At 39.3% G+C, this 22,168-nt stretch overlaps 1 protein-coding gene across 1 annotated transcript; it reads right to left on the bottom strand.

The window, feature by feature from the left end:
• Nucleotides 1-1,372: 1,372 nt before the first annotated feature.
• On the bottom strand, nt 1,373-22,168 carry KLHL15 (kelch like family member 15). Its single transcript, XM_084277506.1, has 3 exons — nt 22,151-22,168; nt 12,509-13,220; nt 1,373-3,236 (listed from the first exon to the last, which is right to left on the bottom strand). The coding sequence occupies exons 2-3, from the start codon at nt 13,211-13,213 to the stop codon at nt 2,127-2,129; spliced, it is 1,815 nt and encodes a 604-aa protein (XP_084133632.1). The 5' UTR covers nt 13,214-13,220; nt 22,151-22,168; the 3' UTR covers nt 1,373-2,126.

The raw sequence follows: 22,168 nt of genomic DNA, 5'->3' as shown, positions 1-22,168 counted from the left end.
AGTTTGCATCAGAAGGCTGAATCAGTTTTTGGTCCAGTCACTACTGTTGTAAGCTACTTCTCACCACAGCTATGATGGCATGCGTTCTCTCTGTCAAAACATGAAGAAAATAGTCTATCAATAAATCATCTCCAATTTAAAAATAATAATAAAACCCACCAACTTGCCATACAGCTCCAAATTCTGACATCTCAGCCAAGAATGTAATTACTACAAAAAAATCAACCTATAAGTATGAAGAGTTTTACATCTTGTTTTAACTTTTACCATTTATTTCATACTTAGTTTAGGCAAGCAGGGGTGATTTTAGCATAGGAAATTTAGGGTGATTTTGGTCCCTTTGTAAGTGCATTCTTTCAAACTCCCTGAGTACTGTACATTCCTTTTCTACAGTGATTTCTGACTGGAAGATGCTGAAGGAAGTGGTTTTGCATGGCTGCATATAGAGTCAAGTCTATTGCTTAGAGCGAAACAGAGCAGCCTAAGATTTTACACAAGACACAGGTGCGTGTTTCAGCATTTTGCTCCTACACATCTGAACCAAGTGTGAGCCTTCAACTTCTCCAAATCCCTCCTAGAAATGGCTAGTTTCACATCATTAAATATCATCAGAATGTAATTACTGTTACTAGTTAGGTCTTGGCAGGTAATTCTTACCAACCTACTATCAGTAATATCTGCAAGTTAATAGAGTGGAGTTATTGGAAGCCCTCCTGGACCACACCTCTCAGTTCAGGCACTCCGAGGTCAGCAGCTCTAGTCGTGTAGGTGTCTTCGTAAAAGCAAGTGGTACTACCCATCCATCCAACCACCTAACTCCACGCTTTCAAAACACAGTAGTTCATAGCAGTCAATAATTAAAGTAACAGCAATATTATACCACTTCGAGTACAAACAAAATCCTCGTACTGAAGTACAAGTTCAAGCAGAGTACTGAGAATAAACTATAGTTTATCCAGTTCTAAAAATAACTCTGGGTCAAAGCAGCACTGAGCATTTGCTTATTGACATTTTCCATTTTCATAAAAAAGAGGACTGGGCAGCAGATTCAAACATAAAAGAAACTCAAGTAAGATGTGTTTTAAGAAATAATTTATAAAATAAAGAATTATCAACAGTTCACTACGGAGCATTGATATAAAGAGTTTGAAGTTAGTGACTCAATCAGTATACACTAAAGATACTTTGATACCAAATGAGGCCTCCAGTTATTTAAGAACGTTGAATTATTTAGCTCATTAAAGGATAGCACTATACCTTAAATTTAACAGCTATGGCTGAATCTGTGCACTAGTTGAAATATGACATTGTAACTGCACATAAAAAGATGGACTTATATATAATTTTTACAGTGTATGAGTGTGTGTGCATTTATTATTTACTCACCAACAAACACAACGCAGACAATAGAAGGCAGCATAGAAATAGTGTTTTCAATAGAAAAATGTTTCATTTTCAATTTGGTAGAAAATGCGTATTTTGCATTTTGGCAGACTTACTGGTACTACTATACAAAACCAGGAAAAAGGGCATGCAAAGGGGTTAAGACCATTCTTCAACATATATAAGGGAAAACAAAAACACCCAGCAGATTTGAGAATACTCTGCGACTAATGGGAAAACCATCCAAAAGACAACATAAAATACAGAAAAGTTTTGTTCTTTAAAGCCTGGTCGTACCCTAGTACAGATGGCAAGCTTTATTTTTGATGATCAATAAGAAAAATGAAAGACAAGTCTCTCCTCCTTCCACAAATGTTTTGTTAAACTCAACTGATCTCAGAAGCATAGTGTAAAATGAACATGAAAAAAAAAGAAAGAAAAAAAAGAAGGTATTGTGGACATGTTACCAAAAAAATAATACACTCAAAAATATATTTTTCTTTCCCCTACTTACAATTATGTTTGTTAAAAAAACCCCAAAGCTTTTACAGTATCAGACCAACTATTGGCTTTTCTAATAAACTCGGTAAGTACTCTGCCTGTACATCCTGTTTCCCTTAAGTGTTTAGCAGTTGTTCTTACACACAAGGTAACAAACGTCTCTGGAGGATTCAACTGGTCTGTGGTTTTTAACAGATTCGGTTTAGCTTTTGTTTTGTGTCATTGAGTCGTTCAACTCTGTTTCAGCTGCATCGTCTAACGTGCTCCAAAACATACTCTGGAAAGTGCAAGCTGCAGACTTGTAAGCCATCCAGCTTGCATGGCATCCTTGGATATTCGTCTTCTTTCCATTTGTTCTCCTCTGGATCAAAGGTGAGAATGGAATCGCTGTAATGACCATTGTAACAAAGGCCTCCAAGAACCATTATCTGTTTGTCCAGAACAGCTACACCGTGACCACTCCTACCAATTGGCATAGACGCCAATATAGTCCATTGATCAGTATCTGGGTCATAAACCTCCGTAGAAGGACATCCTTGAGATTCAAAGGAGGCCCTCAGGATCACACAGACACCACCAAAGACATAAAGCTTACCATTATAGGAAATCATTTTGTGAAAGCATCTTGCATAATTCATTTTGCATTTGTTCTCCCAACAGTTAGTGACCACTTGAGTTCTCCTTGTTCGCTGCTCCACTGTCCCTTCTTTACTGGGATCAAACACACACACTTGCTTAGAAGTTGACGACGAAGTGATTCCACCAGTGATATATAACTTCTTACCAAGCACAGTCCCTTCGTGTCCGTATTTATTGACCGGGTAGGGATCCACAAACTCCCATTTATCTTCAGTAATATCATACCGTTCGGTTGAGTAAAAGGTCTCGTCCCTGGTTCTCCCAGCCACTGCATACACATACCTCCCAATAACTCCAACAGCAAACTCAGAACGTGGAACAGACATGTCTGCCATTCGTAACCAAGTGTTCTGTCTTGGGTCATATCTAAACACTTTGGATGAAGCATGAAACTCACCATCTGGCCCCAGTTCTTCCCCACCTAACAGGAACACAAAGTTATTCACAATGGCAAGGCAGTCTGGTCGCAAAGGTACTTGAGGACCCTCTAGTTCCCACCAGACCCTCGGTTTGTGCAAGAGAAGAATTTTACTGTTTACCATACTGTGTCCTATCATTCCTCTAAATACTGCAGTCTGGGGTTTGGCAGAACGAATTTTGTTCGATTTCATTTCCATCAAAGGCTGTTGGTGAACGCTATGAAAGTAATTCATGGCTTGGTCAACCTCATGTCGCAGCTGCCGGGAGTATCGATAAAACTCTGATGTTTTTACCTATGAATACATTTAAAAGATATTAAAATTCTGACTGAAACAATCCAGAAAACCTAAATGACTATGTGTCAGTAGAAGATTATTTTACTTAGTTTCATTCAGGCAATCTTGAGAGCAATTGAATTTGTGCATGGAGGGTTAAGCTAATACACTGTTATCCAAAATGCAGAGGCAATTTAGTGATTAACAGCAGTGACTAACATTTTCAGCAGAATACTCACATGCAGAACTTAAGCCAGAATTAGGCACAACTGAAACCCCAAAGCCTCAAAATAATTATTCCTTCTCCCAAAAAAGAGCCTGCTCACCTTCTGCTCAAGCCACTAAGAGCCTAAATAAAACCGTGCTGTTTTGTAAAACATTCTACACAAGCATTCTGCGTTTACAAAGGTCTGCTCTAGTCTCATCTCTGCTGAATTCTCACAGCCAAGCTCAAGCTGGTATTCCCAAGTGCTAGGCTGTGCTCTGCAGGGCTATTTAATTGGGGTGGGAAGGAAAGGTACCCAACCCTCTTCCTTCAGAACACGTGATGTTCACCCTAACCACTCATCATGACGCTTGCCGTATGGTTTCTGCTCTGCGAGTCTCCAGCTGTTAACAAATGCCTTTAACATGAGGGAAACATCTCAATCTATAATCCTTTGGCTGTGCATTTATTTAGTAAGTTGCAGAGGTAGGTTTGAGCTTCCCAGGTGAGAGTTACAGCCTCTGAAGTACCACATACTAGTGAAGTGCTCCTTCTCGGTGCTCTCTCGATTTGAAAACAGCTATCCCTGCTCAGTTTTCTTGGAGGTGGAGGCAAAGGAGAAATTGTAAGAATTTACTTTTCCAGGACCCTTCCTACTATATCTCAGCTAATTTAAGCTCCTGAGACTGGCCCCGAGAATTCCTGAACATTTTAAGTAACCTAGCTCCAGGAAGCCCTCAGGTCACCATGTGATTCTCTTCAAAGAGGATTTACTCTCCCTGTACTGTCCGGTTTAACATAGCATTCTGAATTACACTTCTAAACCAAATAAAAACTTGCTAGATATTGCCAGATCCATAAATCCTCTACCAGATGATCCTAAGTCCCAGTTTCTTTCACGTAAAGCTGGATTGCTTTCAAACACTCCAAATGCCTTTAGCTCCCGCCAGCTCCAGAAAGAGAAGCAGTTCTCTGAAGAAATGTCAGGCCACTCTGAAATTCCAAAGCGACCATAAGTTACCATCAGAAGCCACTATTTTGCAGGATCTGTTTCCCCCACCTCCTCCTATTCCCTGTCCCAAGGGACAAAAGTCTGTACCACTACTTACCTAAGGGGCTGTGGTGTAAATTCTCACACAGACAAAAAGCAGTCTGGAAACTGAAGTTCTTTACACCTTGTGAATAAAGTAGCTGCTCGTTGCACAAACATGTACTATTCCAATTTTGTTAGCTTTCTGTCAATCATTTCTGTTCTTGCTACACTAATTAAGACATTCTGCTGTCAGATAAATATTTTTTTAATTCTTTTGAACTGTTATTGAAGCACAGGTCTTATGAGGAGCGGCTGAGGGAGCCTGGAGAAATGGAGGCTGAGGGGAGACTTTATGGCTCTCTACAGCTCCCTGAAAGGAGGTTGCAGCCAGGTCAGGTTTGGTCTCTTCTCCCAAGTGAGGAGAGCACATGGCCTCAAGTAGTGCCATGGGAGTTTTAGATTGAATATTAGGAAAAATTTCTTCACTGAAAGAGTTGTCAGGCACTGGAACTGGCTGCTCAGGGAGGTGGTGGTGTCACCATCCCTGGAGGTGTTCAAAAAACATGTAGATGTGGCAGTCTAGGATGTGGTGTGGTTGACATGATGGTATTGGACAGACAGTTGGATGTGATGATCTTAGAGATTTCTTCCAACCTTAAAGATTCTGTGATTCTATGACATGATTCACACAGATTTTGAGACTGTTTTATGCACCAGATTTTTAAAAACTCCTGAATACTAACCTACCATTGTAAAAAAAAAAAAAAAAAAAAAAGCACTGTATAGGTCAAGAGTTACAGTGATCTGATATTTTTATTTACACTTTTTCCAATTGAAGTTGAATTTCTCAAAATAAAGTGGGGAAAAAAAAAGAGGATGGTCACATGCAGATTGCATGTATTATTTCTGGGACAATATACAACTTCTTTCTACCATTTTTACTGGGGTTAATGATGGAACAAACAGGTTTACTTAGGTATAGTGCTTCTACAATACCCACAGTGAGCCCAACTCTTCTAGGGAATAACAGATCTATTTTCTTATTGCAAATAAAGAATGTATCACACGTACACAGGAGATGTGTTTATGTAGCATTTGTTAGAATATATCTTGCCTGACAAGACTGAACAGAAATTCCAGAAAATATGCTGCAGGAGGGGTTGTATGAAGAAACACAGCACAGGAAAAGAGTGAAACATAGAAAGCCTTAAAGATTACAAAAAATGAAAGAGGAAGTTAGAATAAAGACAAATCACGGGTGAGTTACTTTATCCTTAGAAGTGACTTTCAAACTGTTAACCAAACCAATTATCTCATGCATTCCCAAACCAGAGCTATCATCTTTTGAATTTAACAGAAAGATAAATTATTCTTGTTACACCTATATGCATTTCAAATTTTCTTGGATGATTATGGGAGACACAACAGGATCAACATGCTTACAACGTGAAGCGTGCCAGAACAGCCTGACAGAGATGGAAAATGCATTTTTTTTCTTTCCCCCTCAACATTTACAACTCTGTCTTTAGATCTAGAAATTGAAATGCCAGCCAGAAGCTAGAATTAAAATAAACCTTATATATCCTCACCACTCCTTCACATAACTTAAATCTCACCCCACAAGAGCATACAAAAGGCAACAAGGAATATCTCTAATTTCAGAGACAGAATCTCAAGACCAGGGAACTGATGTTAGTAGTTTACTACTACTTATCTTGACAAAGGCACCAACACCAAAGCAAAGCCTCAATCTCTTTCCTTGAGCCAGAAATACATCAAGAAACAAATGCAACTACCAGTTACATACAATTCTTTCAGACTGAGGTTTGTGGGGAAGCTGCCTATGAGCACAATCTTGAAGAGATGAACATGAAAATACGTAAGAATTAGGAATTATTACAACACCAGGAGCAAAAAAAAAGACTACAAAAACCAAAACCCACAAAAAACCAAACCCAAGTGATAAGACTATATAAATTCTGGGAACAGAAGGTAGCTGGATGCTTCCTAGACTTCACTATTGAGGAAAAATACCTGTGCTTCTGGCTTTCCACCTTTCACCAGCACAATCTCTGCCACGCTGGAACTGTACATCTCAGATGTACCACGCTCAAACGGTGGTCTGTGGTGAATGCCAGGATATGCCTGTATCAAAGCACAGACTGCTCATGCTTGCTTGATGCAAACGAAGACAAAAGAAATGTAGGTCAGTTTACCCACTTCCACACACTCACTGTGTGACATCTTCTAGAATCACTTGGAAGTCCTGTTTAGCCCATAGTAAGGAAAACACTCCAAACACCTACACTTCTGAATAATGTTACAACACTTTTAATTACTTGTATTATCAAAGAAGAGAAGCAAGCAGTCAAATTTAGGCATTTAGGTATTAAGACACATCTGTGGATACATTTTAGTTTTAGTAGATTAAAGAACATGTCCCTCAGCAAACCTTTTGTGGGAACTGCTGTCTGACACCCAATGTGCACTGCAGGAAATCCTTCAGCATTCAAAAGTAGACTGCTGCCATTACCCATAAGTAGAAACAAGGAGTTGATCAAGAAATGTCTAAGTGCTTACCAACTGACAAATTTTCCTGTTAAGTTCAAATGAAGAAACTCTAGAAGGAATATGCATCTTATTACCAACATGCTCAAATAGGGAGAACACTCACAAGTTTCTGCAAAATATCTGAAACAGATGAAAATGTACACTAGCCATGATGAACTTTGAAGTTAAACAAATCTTCCTTCTTAAGAATGCATAATCAATTCTGAATTGATTAATATATATAAATGCTTCATAGCATTTTTAAAGTTTAAAGAAAGACAATTATGCTATTACCTGTGCAACCTGTCCTAGGGAACCTGCTTTGGCAGGGTGTTTGGACTCTATGATCTCTGGAGATCCCTTCCAACCCCTACAATTCTGTGAATCTGTGAACCTTTCCAAAGGGTCTCAAGTAAGTTGGATTTCCTCACCAACCCTCATCTTATTGTAAAAAAAAAAAAAAAAAAAAAAAAAAAAAAAAAAAAGGAACTTAATCCAAGTGCTAAGACTTTGGTCATGACTTTTTACATTCTTTCTCTTCAGTTTTCTGGACAAAAGTCTTCTTACAGAGGTAGTCCCTGGTCACAGCATTAATGCAAGAGCTCCGCAAAGAACTCTCCTAAGAACTACCTCACTGGATCATCCATTAGCTACAGTGGGTCCCAGTTGGACTTTCAGCTACATAGACAGTACTAAAAAACCAAACATATCATTTCATTAACAATGATAAAAAAATACTAAAATATCCACTTCTCACCCCCTAGGTACTCAATACCAAAACTATCAAGACTTCACCAAAATCAACACCATTCCTCCAGCTCCAAACGGAAGCTTCTTCATTTTGCATCAGTGAAATGCTCAGTAAAAACAGCTGGCTTTTCAAATGAATGCAGCCATTAATCACTGCCTGGTTTTTTTCTGCTTTTCTAGCTGCAGTAGCTATGCAAGTTTCAGAATTTTCCATCTATATTCTATGAAAAAGTAAAGGCTAAAGTCTAAGTCATTTGTTTTTAATTTGAAAAGTGATTCCCATGATTTTTTCACCATATTCCCTCCCCCTTAAAAAAATTAAGCAAATTAATAAGCTGCAGGAAGAACAATTAAATGCAAGGTAGATGTTCTGTAACATGAGCATGATTTTGGTACAGAGTTTGGCTTTGGTTTGGTTTTTACTCAGATGCCATTTACAGCTATTGCTATATTTGTATTTTTGTTCTTGGGCTCTTAGGAGAAAATGTTAGAAAACATAAAGGCTACTTTTGAAGTGTACATATTAAAACACTGTTAGTTGTATACCTGGTAGCTAAATCCTAACACATTATTATACAGGATAAGTATAAGCTTGGTTCTTCCTCTAGAACCGGTAAAAACCCACAGAAAAATCTGGACATCTTATAATGTGGCTATGATCTCCAGCCACAGAATCAAAGAAACATTTCAAAGGTTATAAAATTATGCTTAAGTTTCCCAAAACTTGACATTTTTGCACATGAGATGCACTCAAACTTTATTAGGAATGTAGAAGGTATGCTACACCTTTTCACTGAATAATGATGGCATTTGTATCAGAATTATATAGAGAAAATTCTTCCTTTTACTTGAAAAAAAGATATTTTTCAAGAGATTAAGCTGAATCAACACTAAAGATTCATCAATCCTACTAACTAGGATCCTTCTTATTTCACACCTACCTATCTCTGTCCATATTCTAAGCACAGTTATAAGTCTGTCAAACACACATTATAAAAATGTTAACACTTACTCCAAACCAAAATTCAGTCAAATAGAGAAAAAGTCACAGGTATGTCTCTAAACCAGCAGCAACCACAACTACTTTGCAACCAAATATTAGTATACATAGTGTTAGACAAGATGCTGCACTTAATTTTCCCTTTTTCTAACATGGGTCGTTTCTTACGCCCCATGGCCAGCACAAAAACTGGTCAGTAGCAGTATAGGGCTTCAAAGGGCTATTCTGGAAGTGCTACAAATCACTTACTGAGCCTGCTTTGGCAGGGAGGTTGGACCTGATGATCTCTTGAGGTCCCTTCCAACCCCTCTGATTCTGTGATTCTATGATGATACTGCTTTTTCAGCCTAACCATATAAAGACAAGACAACACAGCCTCCCTGCAGCAAGGACAATGCCCTCAATTTGAGTATTTTGTTGTTCCTTTTCAGAAATTGGCAAGAAAAATTATCACAATCAAGCTGGAATCCAACTAAAATCTAATCTCTAATTGAGCCCAGCACATAATACCACTAGCAAATCTGCCCAAGTTAGTAATAGGCTTTAGACAAAAATATCATCTGCAGCACCTATTTAATGAGGGCCCCACTAACCTCATCCACTAGACACTTCTTATTGCAAGCTTTAGCATACAAAGTTGTAAAAGGAGGAACATATGAGTTACTAGACATGGAGGTACATGAGGAAAAAAAAAAAAAGATAAATTCAACACATTTATCAAACGTAAGTCATGACAACATAAAATTGCAATGACATCTTCTCAAAAGCTCCTATATTCCAGGAACAGGAAAACATATACTCAAAGATAATGTGCTATTCATCCTACCTCTAAAGCAGAAGTAGATGCATGTAGTAACTGGTTAGTAAGTTTCTGGTTTAAGCTGGGAATTTATCCATACAGCCCTACAGACTGGGCTTTAAAACACCCAACACAACTTCTCCATTTTAAGGACAGAGGATTTAAAACAACAATCTAAGTAGTACACAGAAATTAAATGAAGCTTAAATAATGTATGAAGGGAAATCATGACATGATTGCCTACAATAACAGAGAGATGAACTCAGTGACCTAAGAGAAATGCCCTCTATCTTCAAGACTTATGGAGCAGTGGATACATTTCAAATAAAGGAAAACATTGCATGAATAGTGGGACTTGTGCTTTTCCCCATATACTTTGCCTTTATTTTCTAACTATTCCTCAAATCCTCACTCCATTTACCTCTCTATTTTCTGCCATACATCTACATCTATTCCAAGGACTGAGGAACAAAAAGAGGATCTATTCATACTTCAGAAGCAGTTCTTTCAGGACACTTCAGAGTAAGCAAGCAGGCTGCACCTTCACTCTAAACATGTATCAGCCTCAAGGAATAAATCTAGAATTGCTCATCAATTCCTTTTAAAAAGGACAAGCCATCCCACTCAGACTGTAAATCTTTTTTTTTAAGTACGTAAGAAATAGAATGGCTTAAGAAGCTAAAAGTATCTTTACTTGCAAAGTTATGTAAGTTATTTATATACTACAATGACAGGCATCTTAGAAATGCGTGTTAGAAAGATTACATAAGAGTACATATGACAAGTCAGCCAGCGTATAGTGAATACTGAGTTTGCTGAACCGTGAGAGTCAACCTCTGGTTGTATTTGGTACATTCACATAGGCACTTCGTATGTGCTGGCTTCAGAAAAAGGGTGAATTCTGTTTGTGGATCTCCAAAAAAGCTGTTTTACCAACACTTTCCCCTCTTCTACACAAAGGAAATGTTTTCCTCTGGTTACTGCCACAACAACAGACATGCTCTTTCTTTTATTAAAACAACAACAAAAAAAGCATGGTCTGTATTTTGATGTTGGCTCCAACTGCAGTTGCCCTTTGTCACTTGTCATGCTGGATTACTCAACGCTCTCTAGCTGGGGCAAAACACAAATACATTCCTAACTTCAGCAGCAAATGCCATACTTAGCTAACTGTGCTTCCCTCCGAACCCACACTGGCTTCTCCCTGTTCCCACATGCACTTAATGGAAAAGGTATCCACAGATCAAGATTTTACATGTGGGTACATAAACTGGATGCCCAAAACAACTTCCTTCTCTCCTTAAGTTGTACCCCTTCTGGCCACCTGGTAGCCAGCAAGATGAAACATGAGAAGCAGTGTAGGCAGGATTTATACTGCTGATACCAAAACAAGCACTAGAAGTGGTATCGGAATGTAGTGCTGAAGACCCCCGTACCCTTTTCACCTGCACCTCCAGAAGCTGAACTGAAGACAGCTCGATGCTTGAACTTGTATGCCAAACACCTGAGGAGCTGAAACGGACTCTTTCACATGCCTTACCCTACTAGACTGACCTCAAGAACACTTCAGGAAAGCTGACTGGCTTCACGCTGAAGGGCTTAAATGATGTCATAATGAGGTTAATGTGTTACTGAAAACAAGACACTACACAGTATCTTGCAGAGTTCAGTTCTTACTAGCTGGAAAAGTTTTAACCCAATGTAAACATTACGTAACTGTTCTAAAAGATCTTTAGGTATTTATTTTGTTTATATCTACAGACTAATATAGGACTATAAAGATATTTTATGTTTTATTACTTCCTCTACACAATTCACACAGGCAAAACCCCAAAATATCACTAGTCTCTGAAGTAATTAATAGCTCCGTAATTTAAAATACAATTACTGCTTAAAAGATCCAGTAGCCCTTGGAACCACCAAGAACAGTATGTTATCTGTATATTCACTAGATACCAAAGTAAAAATATATGGGAAATTAATTTGTAAAAGAAGCCCAATAAAAACACAGGGCCTTAATTCCTATTAATTCACTGACAGGTGAAAAATACACATGTAGCCTGTCTTATGACACAATTAACATTATTAAAACAAACCAGCACAGTTTAAGTAATTCCTAACCTAAATACTCTTATTGCTATGAGCCTGTGAAAGAGCTGCTTACAGAGTTTTGTAATTCTCTTCTATTGAAGAGACTTGCAGGAACTAGAAGCCAACACTTTTTGTCTATGCTTCAACGAAATAGTAGAAAAAGCAAGTTCTATGTATTAAGAGGTTGAAAGAGAGTGTTCAGTTGAATTTTAGATCACATTTTACAAAGATTCCTCTGATAAGAGAAAATAATTACATTTCACACCATCAATAAATTTTAATTGTATTATGTGCCTTGTGTAGAACCAAATGTATGCATAACTTTGCAGGATCAGGACTTAACTTCCAACTGCTGTGTAACTGCACAAGCTCTGAAAGTACAACAACAAAACCACCCTGCAGATTTAACAGCGGATGCTAGTTTTCATTTGTAAATAAAAAAAATCTGTACTTAAACCACGCAAAATCTACAGTCACTACATTTTATATTGATAACAATTGCCATAAGCCCTACATACTGCACACAGCTATAAAACCTCTAGAAAGCAAGGAGCAACTTGTAGAAAACAGCATCAACAACTGAAATAAAACTTAATGCAAGTGACCTGATTTTAAAATGCCCTTTCCATCTGAATTCAATTAAAAACAATGCATTGCAAACCTACCTGTTCTTCAGCCACTGTACATACTATTGTCTAACAGTCAGGTGACAATACTTTTAGATGTTTGTCTTCTGTGAGTTTATTAGAAAAATATATGCTATCTTTTTGTTCCTCCTAATAGGTTTGGCTCTTACCTATTTAATGGCATGCTGCCCTAGCTAAATGATGAATCCTGTCTATTGCTTTTCAAATGCACCAACCTTCTCAAAAACACTGGATGGTGTCATCAAACAAAACCTGATGTTCTGAATGATGGTGTCCGTATGCCTCCAGCGTCTTCGATCATGCCGCAGCCAGGCCTGAACAGCTTCATACAGCTCTATCTCTGGAAACCTGCTCAGGTGATCGTTATCCAAGTAGGACATGAGCTTCTCAAAGCTCAGATATGAAAGGAAGTCAGGTCTGGACATGAGTGGCACAAAATTCTCTAGCAGAAAGGAGTCCAATTTTTCCCTGACTCCTTCGATGTTTACACCAAAATCATCCAGAAGTCTCATAATCTCTGCACAGTTTTCTAAGCAGATTTTAGCTAAGAGAAAAGAGCAGCAAAATTTTACCACCTCTATAAGCTGGACATACATGGCGGCCTGAAGGATTTCATGAACAGTGTTCATACTCAGTTCAATAGTTCCATAGTACATGAATTGGAGTACATGACTGAAGCCTGTAGCTGTCAGACCTTTCAAATGGATTTTGTCCTGATCTCGTTCTCGCATATCAGCTGTGAACATAATCCTGAAGTAATCACTCTGGGTGGCAAGCAGTGCTTTATGGGCCTGAAATTGGTGGTCTTCAATGACAAGTGTGACATCAAGAAGCAATCCCTCCTCATACAGTGCTCTGAATCCAGCAGAGACACTGGTGTCATGGATGGAGGAGCTAAACCCTTCCACGTCCCCTGCCATGAATCACCTAGGGGGAAGAGAAAATAAATAAATAAAAATAAAAATAAATTGTATTTTCTAATAACATATCACAAGCCCTTCCTGACCAGATAAATCCTAACTGAGACTGCTTTTATTAAGAGTCTTCACCATCCTTTTAATTTTCTCTTCAGCTGAAAATCAACTTAAGAAACAACATAAACCCACAAACTTTAAATATTTCTCCCCCCTCCCCCATATTCTTATTTTAATCAAGGGGTAATGAACAAGAATAATTATGCACACTGCCAAAGTTATTCCTCACTCCAAGCTACTTAGTGGTCAGATAATGAATATGCAATGTTAAAAAGGTTGCCATGGTTTTCTTCCTATCTCCCCCTCAATCCTTTCTAAAGAATTTAACTCAGGGAAGCAATAAAACACCCACTCTTGAATATCAAAGGTTTCAGAAAGGAAGCAAAACTTTCTTAACTTCAGAAACAAACTCCAGTAAATCTCTACAAGGTATAATGTAAAAAAATTTTTTAAAGAAAAAAGAAAAAAAAGAAAAAATGCAACCCCAAAAAAACCAACTCCACAAACCCCAGAACTTGGTATCTTTAAAAACATGTCTATTTACTCAAAAGTTATTGATAGGAAACAGCATTTTCAGAAATAGTATTTAAGTTTGTTTGTCTCACTTCTCCTGTAACATAGTCCCTTCCCCCTGCCTTGTTTCTTACTATAGTGATTAAGTGATGAGATGTATACTAGTAAGATATATATATATTAAGGCAACAGGAAGTACTGACAAGACTAGGTCACAATAAATAATATGCTCCTTACTAGGTTTAGTGAAGCTTAATTGCTTATCAGGTATTTGAACATTTGCAGATAGTGTTACTTATGTGCAAGCTATATTCAAACTGTAAATAAGTCTGTAAAGACTCACAGGATCCTACCCTGTTAATAAATTCAATAAAAATTTATATCAAAATCTGTTGAATATTCTGGAATTTTTCACAATCTTACTCAGCTTCCTTTGGTTTAGATGGGATGAAGTTGCACAAGGCAGCTTGAACTAGACTAACAATTTATCACAGCCAAAGGGCAACAGCACACTCTGTTCTCTGTCATTCTGGGGTCTGAGCTCTTGCTGCCTACTTTGAGCCACTTCTGGGGCTCACTGGACAACTCTTGAAAGCCAATTCAACTCATAAACCTGACAGAAAACTAAACCAAGGCCAGGGGGACAGGACATGGCCACCCACCCCATCCCCCAAATGTCACAAACACGCCCACCACTTAGCACACACAAATCCTCAAAACCAGTATCAGTGAGCTAACTTCTGACTTAACACTGCAGGGGGAAAGGCACAAGAACCAATCTGATAGAGAGGGCAGAACACATGTGAGCAGCAACAGGGAAGGAGAGTAACATCTTCCCCCTTTGGCATTAATCTGCTACTAGAATTGGGTCAACTTTTTTTGTTTCACTTTATCCCACCTTAGAATTACACCACAACATTCATCCACTTATTACCTGTGCATTTAACTCTGAATTTTCTTTAATAATTAAGGTTAATAACATTTTGGTACTGATAACGTACGTGAAAAGCTAAGTAACACAAACACATTTAGAAAAACTGATAATGTCAACGTTACAGAACTTCACAGCAGTATATGGACCCAGAAGTGACTCTAGTTTGGCCCAGGTTTCACAACTTCAGAGAGCAGTTACCATGTCATTCCCGCTTCTGCAAACGCCACATCCTGACTGCTACCATTTTAACTGGAATGTATTCTATTAGTCTGCATTGACAGGTAATCATCCCTTCTCCTTAATTCATCAGCACACATCCTGGAAAACAAGACTGGAGATACTATGTCTATGCAACATGGAGATACTCTTTGTCTATGCAAAACTAAAATGGCGAGTGGGTTGTTTCTTGCCACCACTCCCAAGCTGCTGAAGCCTGCTGACAGGTTCTGTGCACAACAGAGTTAATGCTGGGAGTGTTCAGGAAAATTAAAGCCTTAAGACTAAATTCCAATTCCTGAAAGTAAGAGCAGTAGCAAGGGAACAAAGCTGACAACCCAATTGCTTTGTCGCCAGTATCCATGATAGCACACTCCCCTCAATGTCACTGAGGACAGAGAGAAAATGCAAACTGCTCTGGAGTTTGTCAGCCCCTTATTCCTGAGCACAGCACACATGCCTACCAGAAAGAAAAATTATCATTAAATGCTTGTCTTAGCTGTTCCTAATTCTTACATAAAAGCAGCAAAAGAAAGGATAAGTTCACCCTTACCACCTCAGAAAGAGGCAACAAACTGGCAAGGAAGCGTGACATCTGACTTTTCAATATGGTCCTTTTTATTTGGATGTCCAATATTAAAAACAAAAGAGTAAACCCTAATGTTAATTTCTTTTTTCTTTCAATAGAACACTAGTAACTCCCCTTCCCCCATCTCAAGTTCTCTGATATTTAGCAAGAATCATTTCAGTCTTTCCCGTTTAAGAGATTTAATGGTCCCTTGCTTTTAAATTGGCTGCCCATTTTAATTAAATATACAGCAACTTAAACCAACAAGAAGTTACTAGGACGCTCCAACACTACAACTGTATAAACTACATTTCTTTAGGAGACCAGCCAAGACACAGGGCTCAGCTTCAATTCTAAGATCAGTAAAAAAGACAGAAGAGCACAGTTTGGAATTTGCAAGTGGGTAACAGGAACAGAAAACGCAACAATATATTTTTTGGGGAAAAAAAAAACCCACTCAGAAATGAAGCAACATGTACGAAATATGCAACAAAGCAACAAATAATGGAATCTCCCATCACACAGGTAGTGATGTCACAGAAGGTATTTCTTCAAAGCAATACATACTGCATGTGTGAAGACAGAAGAACCGTACCAGTAAGCTACAAACACATCCTAGGGTCTTTCCCTTTAACTTGAGAAAAGCAATTACATTCTAGATATTCTGCAAATAAAATGACAGAAGTTAACTTTTACATAGGATGGCTTTAAAAGGCCTCTTTCATTACCCTCAAAGAAGCAAAAAGAAAAGCTGGCAAGTGAGGAGACAAACGGTATGGGGTAAATGCACTAAATCCAGAGGAGCACCTACAGTGTTCCTCATCAGGATCAAAAGCAAAATAATACACAAACCCCAAAACCCAGTATCTGCGAGAGTTCCGGCCAGCCGGCTGTAGGTGGCCCTGCTGAGTAGGGGCGTTGAGCCAGCTGACCTCCAGAGGTCTCTTCCAACCTCAATCAGCCCGTGATTCTGTGAGCAGGTTGCTTTTACACAGAGACTGCACCATTTTTTAAACTGTATTTGTTTGCTACCATCCTTTCAATTCTGATTAAATAGCAGTAAGACAAACACACACACAACAACAATTATATACAAGCTACCATCCTTCCAATGTTAAATCCATAAAAAAAATAATGTGGTAGGAAACAGCAAAGTACATTAACGCCACAACCCCACCCTGCATTTAGGGAACACCTTTAAGTGTTTTCACATCTCCCTAAAACTGGAAATTCTGTAGAACTATATTTAAACCATAAGTCAGCAGCAAGACTTTACAATGGTAACAGAGTGGTCACCACTCTGAAATTATTATTTCAGAATGTTTTCAAAATCGGGGAGGGTGGGGGTTAAGTCACTTACTTAATCCTTCTTCTCAAGTCCCTGATTATATTATTTTTAGTAAATCTACGTTTTCAATCTCAAAATATTTTTCCTCCCCAACATCAGACTGCACTTACTGGATTATTTAAGTAGAGACAAAACCATAAGACTCCCTCCATTACACCATCTAAAGAAGCTTCAGAATTCTACGAGTGAAAAGCAAAAGACTACTTGTCTTCCTGCATTAAATAAAAGGAGTAAGCGCCCATTTTGGCACAAAGCCATATACATTATCAGCACATATATTTCTCTTTACAACATAAAAATGTATTGGCCAGCACAGATATCTGGAAACTTGATAGTTAAACGTATATTTTGACCAGCTGGTAAAAATATTCATTTCTGTAGCTAATACCCTCAGTCAGAAGCAAACAGCAATGTGGTAGTTCAAATATTAAAAAAGCAATACAAAATATTCTCAAATGAAGTCATTTTTCTAAAGCAGAGCTATGCCATTCCTCCCACACACAGACTTGCAATCTTAGATGTAATTCTATGCACTATTCAAATGCCACAGCTTATTTCCCAGAGGACAATAACATAACGATCTTTTTTATCATATTTTCAATAAAAATGCAAAATTCAAAGTTAGATTTTCTTCAACCATGCAAATCACAATAGCACACTTAATCCCAAGGCAGGCACGTAGCCTACAGTGGTCTGTAAGAAAACTGGAACAAAAAAAATTTCAATGCATAAACAATAAAGAGGGGAAGAAGAAAATATCTAAGTTGACATTCTGCATTGTTCTGTGCATACTAGAGCTGATCAGTATAATGCAGCGCAGGAAGGAAGGTTCTCTGTTGAAAAGCCAAAAGAGAAATATGCTTAACCTTATTAGCTTTTTCTAACATTTCTTCCTCTTTTAGCTCACAATGCATTACAGAGCCTACTCTGCCGTGACTGTAAAAGCACTTACTTGGAACACTGATTTCTCATCTTTATTCCGCAGCTGTAATAAAAGTCTGAAAACCCTGTTCCAGACTGCTTTTTCTTGCTAAACAAGGAAAACCTTCTTTCCTCAGGGTGTCTGAGGCTCTCAGTCACAGGCAGAAGAAATGGAGTCTAAACGCAGAGGCTACTGAAAAGGAAGTTATGGAATACCTGCTTTTACATCATGCTCTGCTTGATTTAAAAAAATCTGTCCAGAAGCAGGACTTCCTGAAAAAGGGTTCTTTAAATAAGCATGCTTAAGTGATATATAAGCTTATACACACCTTCTGGAATAGAAATCTATTGTTCTAGGAAAGTATTGACAATACCAACTCTAGCACACCAGATGAAAGGCAGACTTCTGCTTTCCTTTACCGATGTTCCTTAATTCATTTGAGATGCTGAGACAGAGCCAGCAAGTTCCTTTGCTTACAGATTTCAAAGTACTGCTCATTCTACCTACCCCATGTTCTGAGGAAGCACCTATGTGAACACAGCCAAACAAGTTTTCACATAATAAAACACTGCATCTAGAAGTTACCTGAACATTTCAGATTTCACCAGACATACAGAACCATACTTTGGTTACACAAAGCACTGAAACAGATCATTGGAATTTAAGCTCTGTTTTATCTATCCCATTCCTTTCATCCATCAAATGCATGTATTTAAATGCAAATTTTAAAACCATTACATATGCTTTATTTAGCGAGGTGCATAGCAAAGACTGCCTTGAGCAGAATTCTTTGACCTTAACTTTGTTAAAACAGACACTTCGTTGCACAAAGACGACCCTTCTCCACAGTCAAATGTTATACGCATGTATGAAAATACAATACACACAGGCATCAGCAGACGTCAGCAAAACATTCACAACTGCACATTTGGCACAAAAAACTGGGTCTCTGAACACAGTGTACTGCAATGAGAATGCCTTGAGTGTTTAAATACACAGTTACACAGTATAAATAATTTATCTCCAAAATAAAACCTTTGTTTACACGCTTTGACACTAGTGCCATTAAACCCTGTTCAAGCTACCATTTTTCATCATAATTCCCCACTAACAGCAAGAGAAGGAACAAAGTAGAAGCGACACAGATCAACAACCAGTAGATACCAAAACTTTCCATTGTTACAACAATTGCAAATGTCAGAAACAAAGAAACACATCAAGTTTGTATGCGTTTTATCCAAAATCTTTTATAATTAACATGCTACCTACAGGAAACAATTCACATTAAACACCTCTGTAGGTTCACGTTAAAGACCACTTAATCTGTGCTGAGAATGCCCAAACCCCTGGTTTATATTAGAAGCTTACCAATCGCTGCCAGTCAGAGGAACCCGACTGCCAGAAATCTAGACTAGGGTCCACACTGCATGAAGCGTTTCTTAGGGGTATGCATCTGACCACGACAGCTCTTCTTACAATCTCTACCCACATTGCTATCTCTGAGTGATCTGCATCAGTTTGTAACAACAATAGCAATATTTATAATGCATCAGCTGTCTCTGAGGTCATTATGGCTATGCTAGAAGCATTATGAGAACTAGTTAATGCCAAACACACTAAAACTCAGTGGGATTGTGTCTCAGCTCAGTGTGGTTAGATGGCACTCTCCAAGTATGCTAGAACCCCGCTGAGTAGCCTTCAGCTACCTTCACAGAGTACAGCACTAGGAGAGAGCATTCTGTTCCGTTTTCTTTCTGAGAAACTTCTCACTCAAGCAGATGCAAGCATTCATGATGGATAGGTTTCTCATCTCACATTACTCTGTTCCTAAAAACTTATACTATAAACCAATTTCGTCTTTCTGTACAGAAGAATCCAAAATACAAGTGCACACACAGAAGATCAGAACCATTTTGGCTTAAAATACTGTTGAAGAGTATAGTTTTAACGTATGTTCAATTTAGATGAATGCTAATTGGTTATATGTCAGAAATTTCCCAGTATACAACAATAGCCACCAGAGAATAACACTTGCTCCCCAGCTCAGCCCTTAAAACAAGTTTCAGGATGACTATCAAAAGGATTCTAATGAAAGTACATGCTTGACAAACATTTTAAGACTGCCAGACATATGCATCAGCAGTAATTACCTGACCAGTTTAACTGAATCTAAACTCCGATTCTGCCTCATGAATTAACATCAGTGAGACAGACATTAGTTTCTCATCATATTAGCCCATTACGTGGATGATGCAACTGTACTTCCAGACACTAAATTGGCTTAAGCCATTTGGCTACAAGATCTTTGCATCGCTACACCTGTACAGGAACACATGTTCCTAAAAACAGAACAAGCTCAGCTCAGTGCTCTTGCAATTAAATTTACTGATACTAGAACAGGTGCCCAGTATAATATTTTTAATGTATCCATAAGAATGAGAATTAACTAGAAAAACTTGTATCGCTATTACCTAATACTTAAATGATGGTAGTATCGTAAAACTACAGATTTGTCACTGCTCTCAAAGTGGACAGGATTCCATATACCATGTTCCACCAACACGTATGTTTGTGGCTTCTACAGTAATTTCTCCAAATGTAAGAAAAAATTATTAATAAATTTCTCATTTTGAACTTATCAAGAAAATAAGAGTGTGTTTTATGCAGAAAAGTAGTTAAGTATTTCTTAACAACAAAAACCTAATTCTATTTTTATGTACCAAAGTGTCTGGATTCCTGTTACGTACATTTTTAGTATAATAAAAAGGTATTAAGTTACAAGTAGCATTCATAGTAATAAAATTAAATTTAATCTTAATTAAAAATGCTAAACTAGTCCCTACAATTCTCCTTTTATTATCTGTATATTTATTGACAACTTAGTTAATACTTACAAGCATCTTCTGAGACAATTCAATTAATGAGACTGTGTCTTTTTTTCAAGACACAAGCTTTTGGCTTCACTGCCACATGTCAAGCTCATCTGTCAGAAAGACAGAAATCTCAATCACATTAAATTTCTACAAATTTTCCCCCCAAATGGCAGCTAAATAAATGAAAAACATCTGTTGTCTCCAGTCTGAGCTCAACAGTTATCCGTTCTGTTTTGCCTGCTGAAAGGCTAATCAACACTTGTAGATCCAAACCTGCCATAGGGTATAATTAAGGAAAGTGAAAGGAGATGAGTGACAGTGGGAAAGTTTATAGGACATGTGGTAGAAATTAAACGGTGGCTAGGTGTTGGAAGGGAAAGACAGAAAGTATGCTGGCACACGATGGTATGCTGAGGGCATCCGAGTTCGAACTAGGGCAACTGTGGTGGAAGAGCTGGGTCGTTATCATAGGGACAAGTATACACAACAAAGAAGTCAACAGGAAGCCAGACTTCAGCAGTTCTGCCCTTCTATCCAGTAATAGTATTACGGTTCCCCTAGTCTTCTAAAGGAGAGAAAAAACCCCAACCAAATAAAATAAACAAGCACACCCCAACAACTTGAAATTTTTAAGCTGCATTTAAGTATTTAGCAAATATGTCAAAGCTCCAGTACTGCTCCTCAGCAGCAGCCTGCTCGTGCTCACGGTTACTTGTTTCTCCCCCAACGTGGAAGAACGCAAAATGACCATTTTCGGGGGACGAACTCGGATGACCTACTTCAGCTTGCCTACCCGACGCGTACAGCAGCACTCAGCCGTGAGCCATAGCTCGCAGGCCGAGCTCCCCGACGAACGGGGCAGGCAAGCTGGGAGTTAAGAGACGTGCAACCAGAGCAGCTTGCAGCTCCCGGCTCGGGGCCGCGACCCACGGCCGCACGGGCAGGCAAGCTTCTCACGGCACCCGCCTGGAGCGGCCCGGCCATGCCCGCCACTTCTGCTACAGCGAGCCTCCCGCCGCCGCCACCCCCATCCCCGGCGCCCGCGGGCACCCAGTCCGCCACCCCCGCCTGCCTCGACCGACGGAGCCGGAGGGAGGAGTGTGTCTGAAGGCCAGGAGGGGGCCCGGGCCGCGCTTGGTGGGGGAGGCAGCTGCGGGAAGCACCTACCTCTCGGCAGCGGCGGCGCTGAAGACGCGACTCCTCCCGCTGGACCGGCGGAGAGGGGGGCCTCTGTGTAACATAAAGCCGGGGGCGGCGGGGGCGGCGGCGGAGGGAGGCGCCGGGGGGCTGAAGAGAGGGGCAATGGCTGAGGCAAAGCCGGGAGGAGGAGGCGGAGGAAGGGGGGGATTCTGGGCTCCCTCCTCCCCGCGGTCCGTGCTCAGGGGGAGGTGGGGAGCCGCCCCCCGCCGCGCCGCCCGGGTACCGGCGCTCCCGGCTCTGCCCGGCCTGGCCTCACCCCCAGGGTCCCTGCCGCTCCCGCCCGCACCCCCGCCGCTCACACTTGTTTACCTTCTGCGCTGCCTAGCA

This window comes from Gallinula chloropus (genome assembly GCF_964237585.1).
Source record: "Gallinula chloropus genome assembly, chromosome: 1".
NCBI classification, from domain to species: Eukaryota; Metazoa; Chordata; class Aves; order Gruiformes; family Rallidae; genus Gallinula; species Gallinula chloropus.
The sequence above is the reverse complement of the archived record's forward strand: the minus strand, read 5'-3'. Positions and strand labels throughout refer to the sequence as shown.

Excerpts from the sequence above, each read along its gene's own strand:
- KLHL15 (XM_084277506.1), bottom strand. The coding sequence starts at position 13,213 with ATGGCAGGGGACGTGGAAGGGTTTAGCTCCTCCATCCATGACACCAGT. Across the intron at positions 3,237-12,508 it reads CATCCAGTGTTTTTGAGAAG|GTAAAAACATCAGAGTTTTA; the intron begins GTTGGTGCATTT and ends ATGTATTCATAG.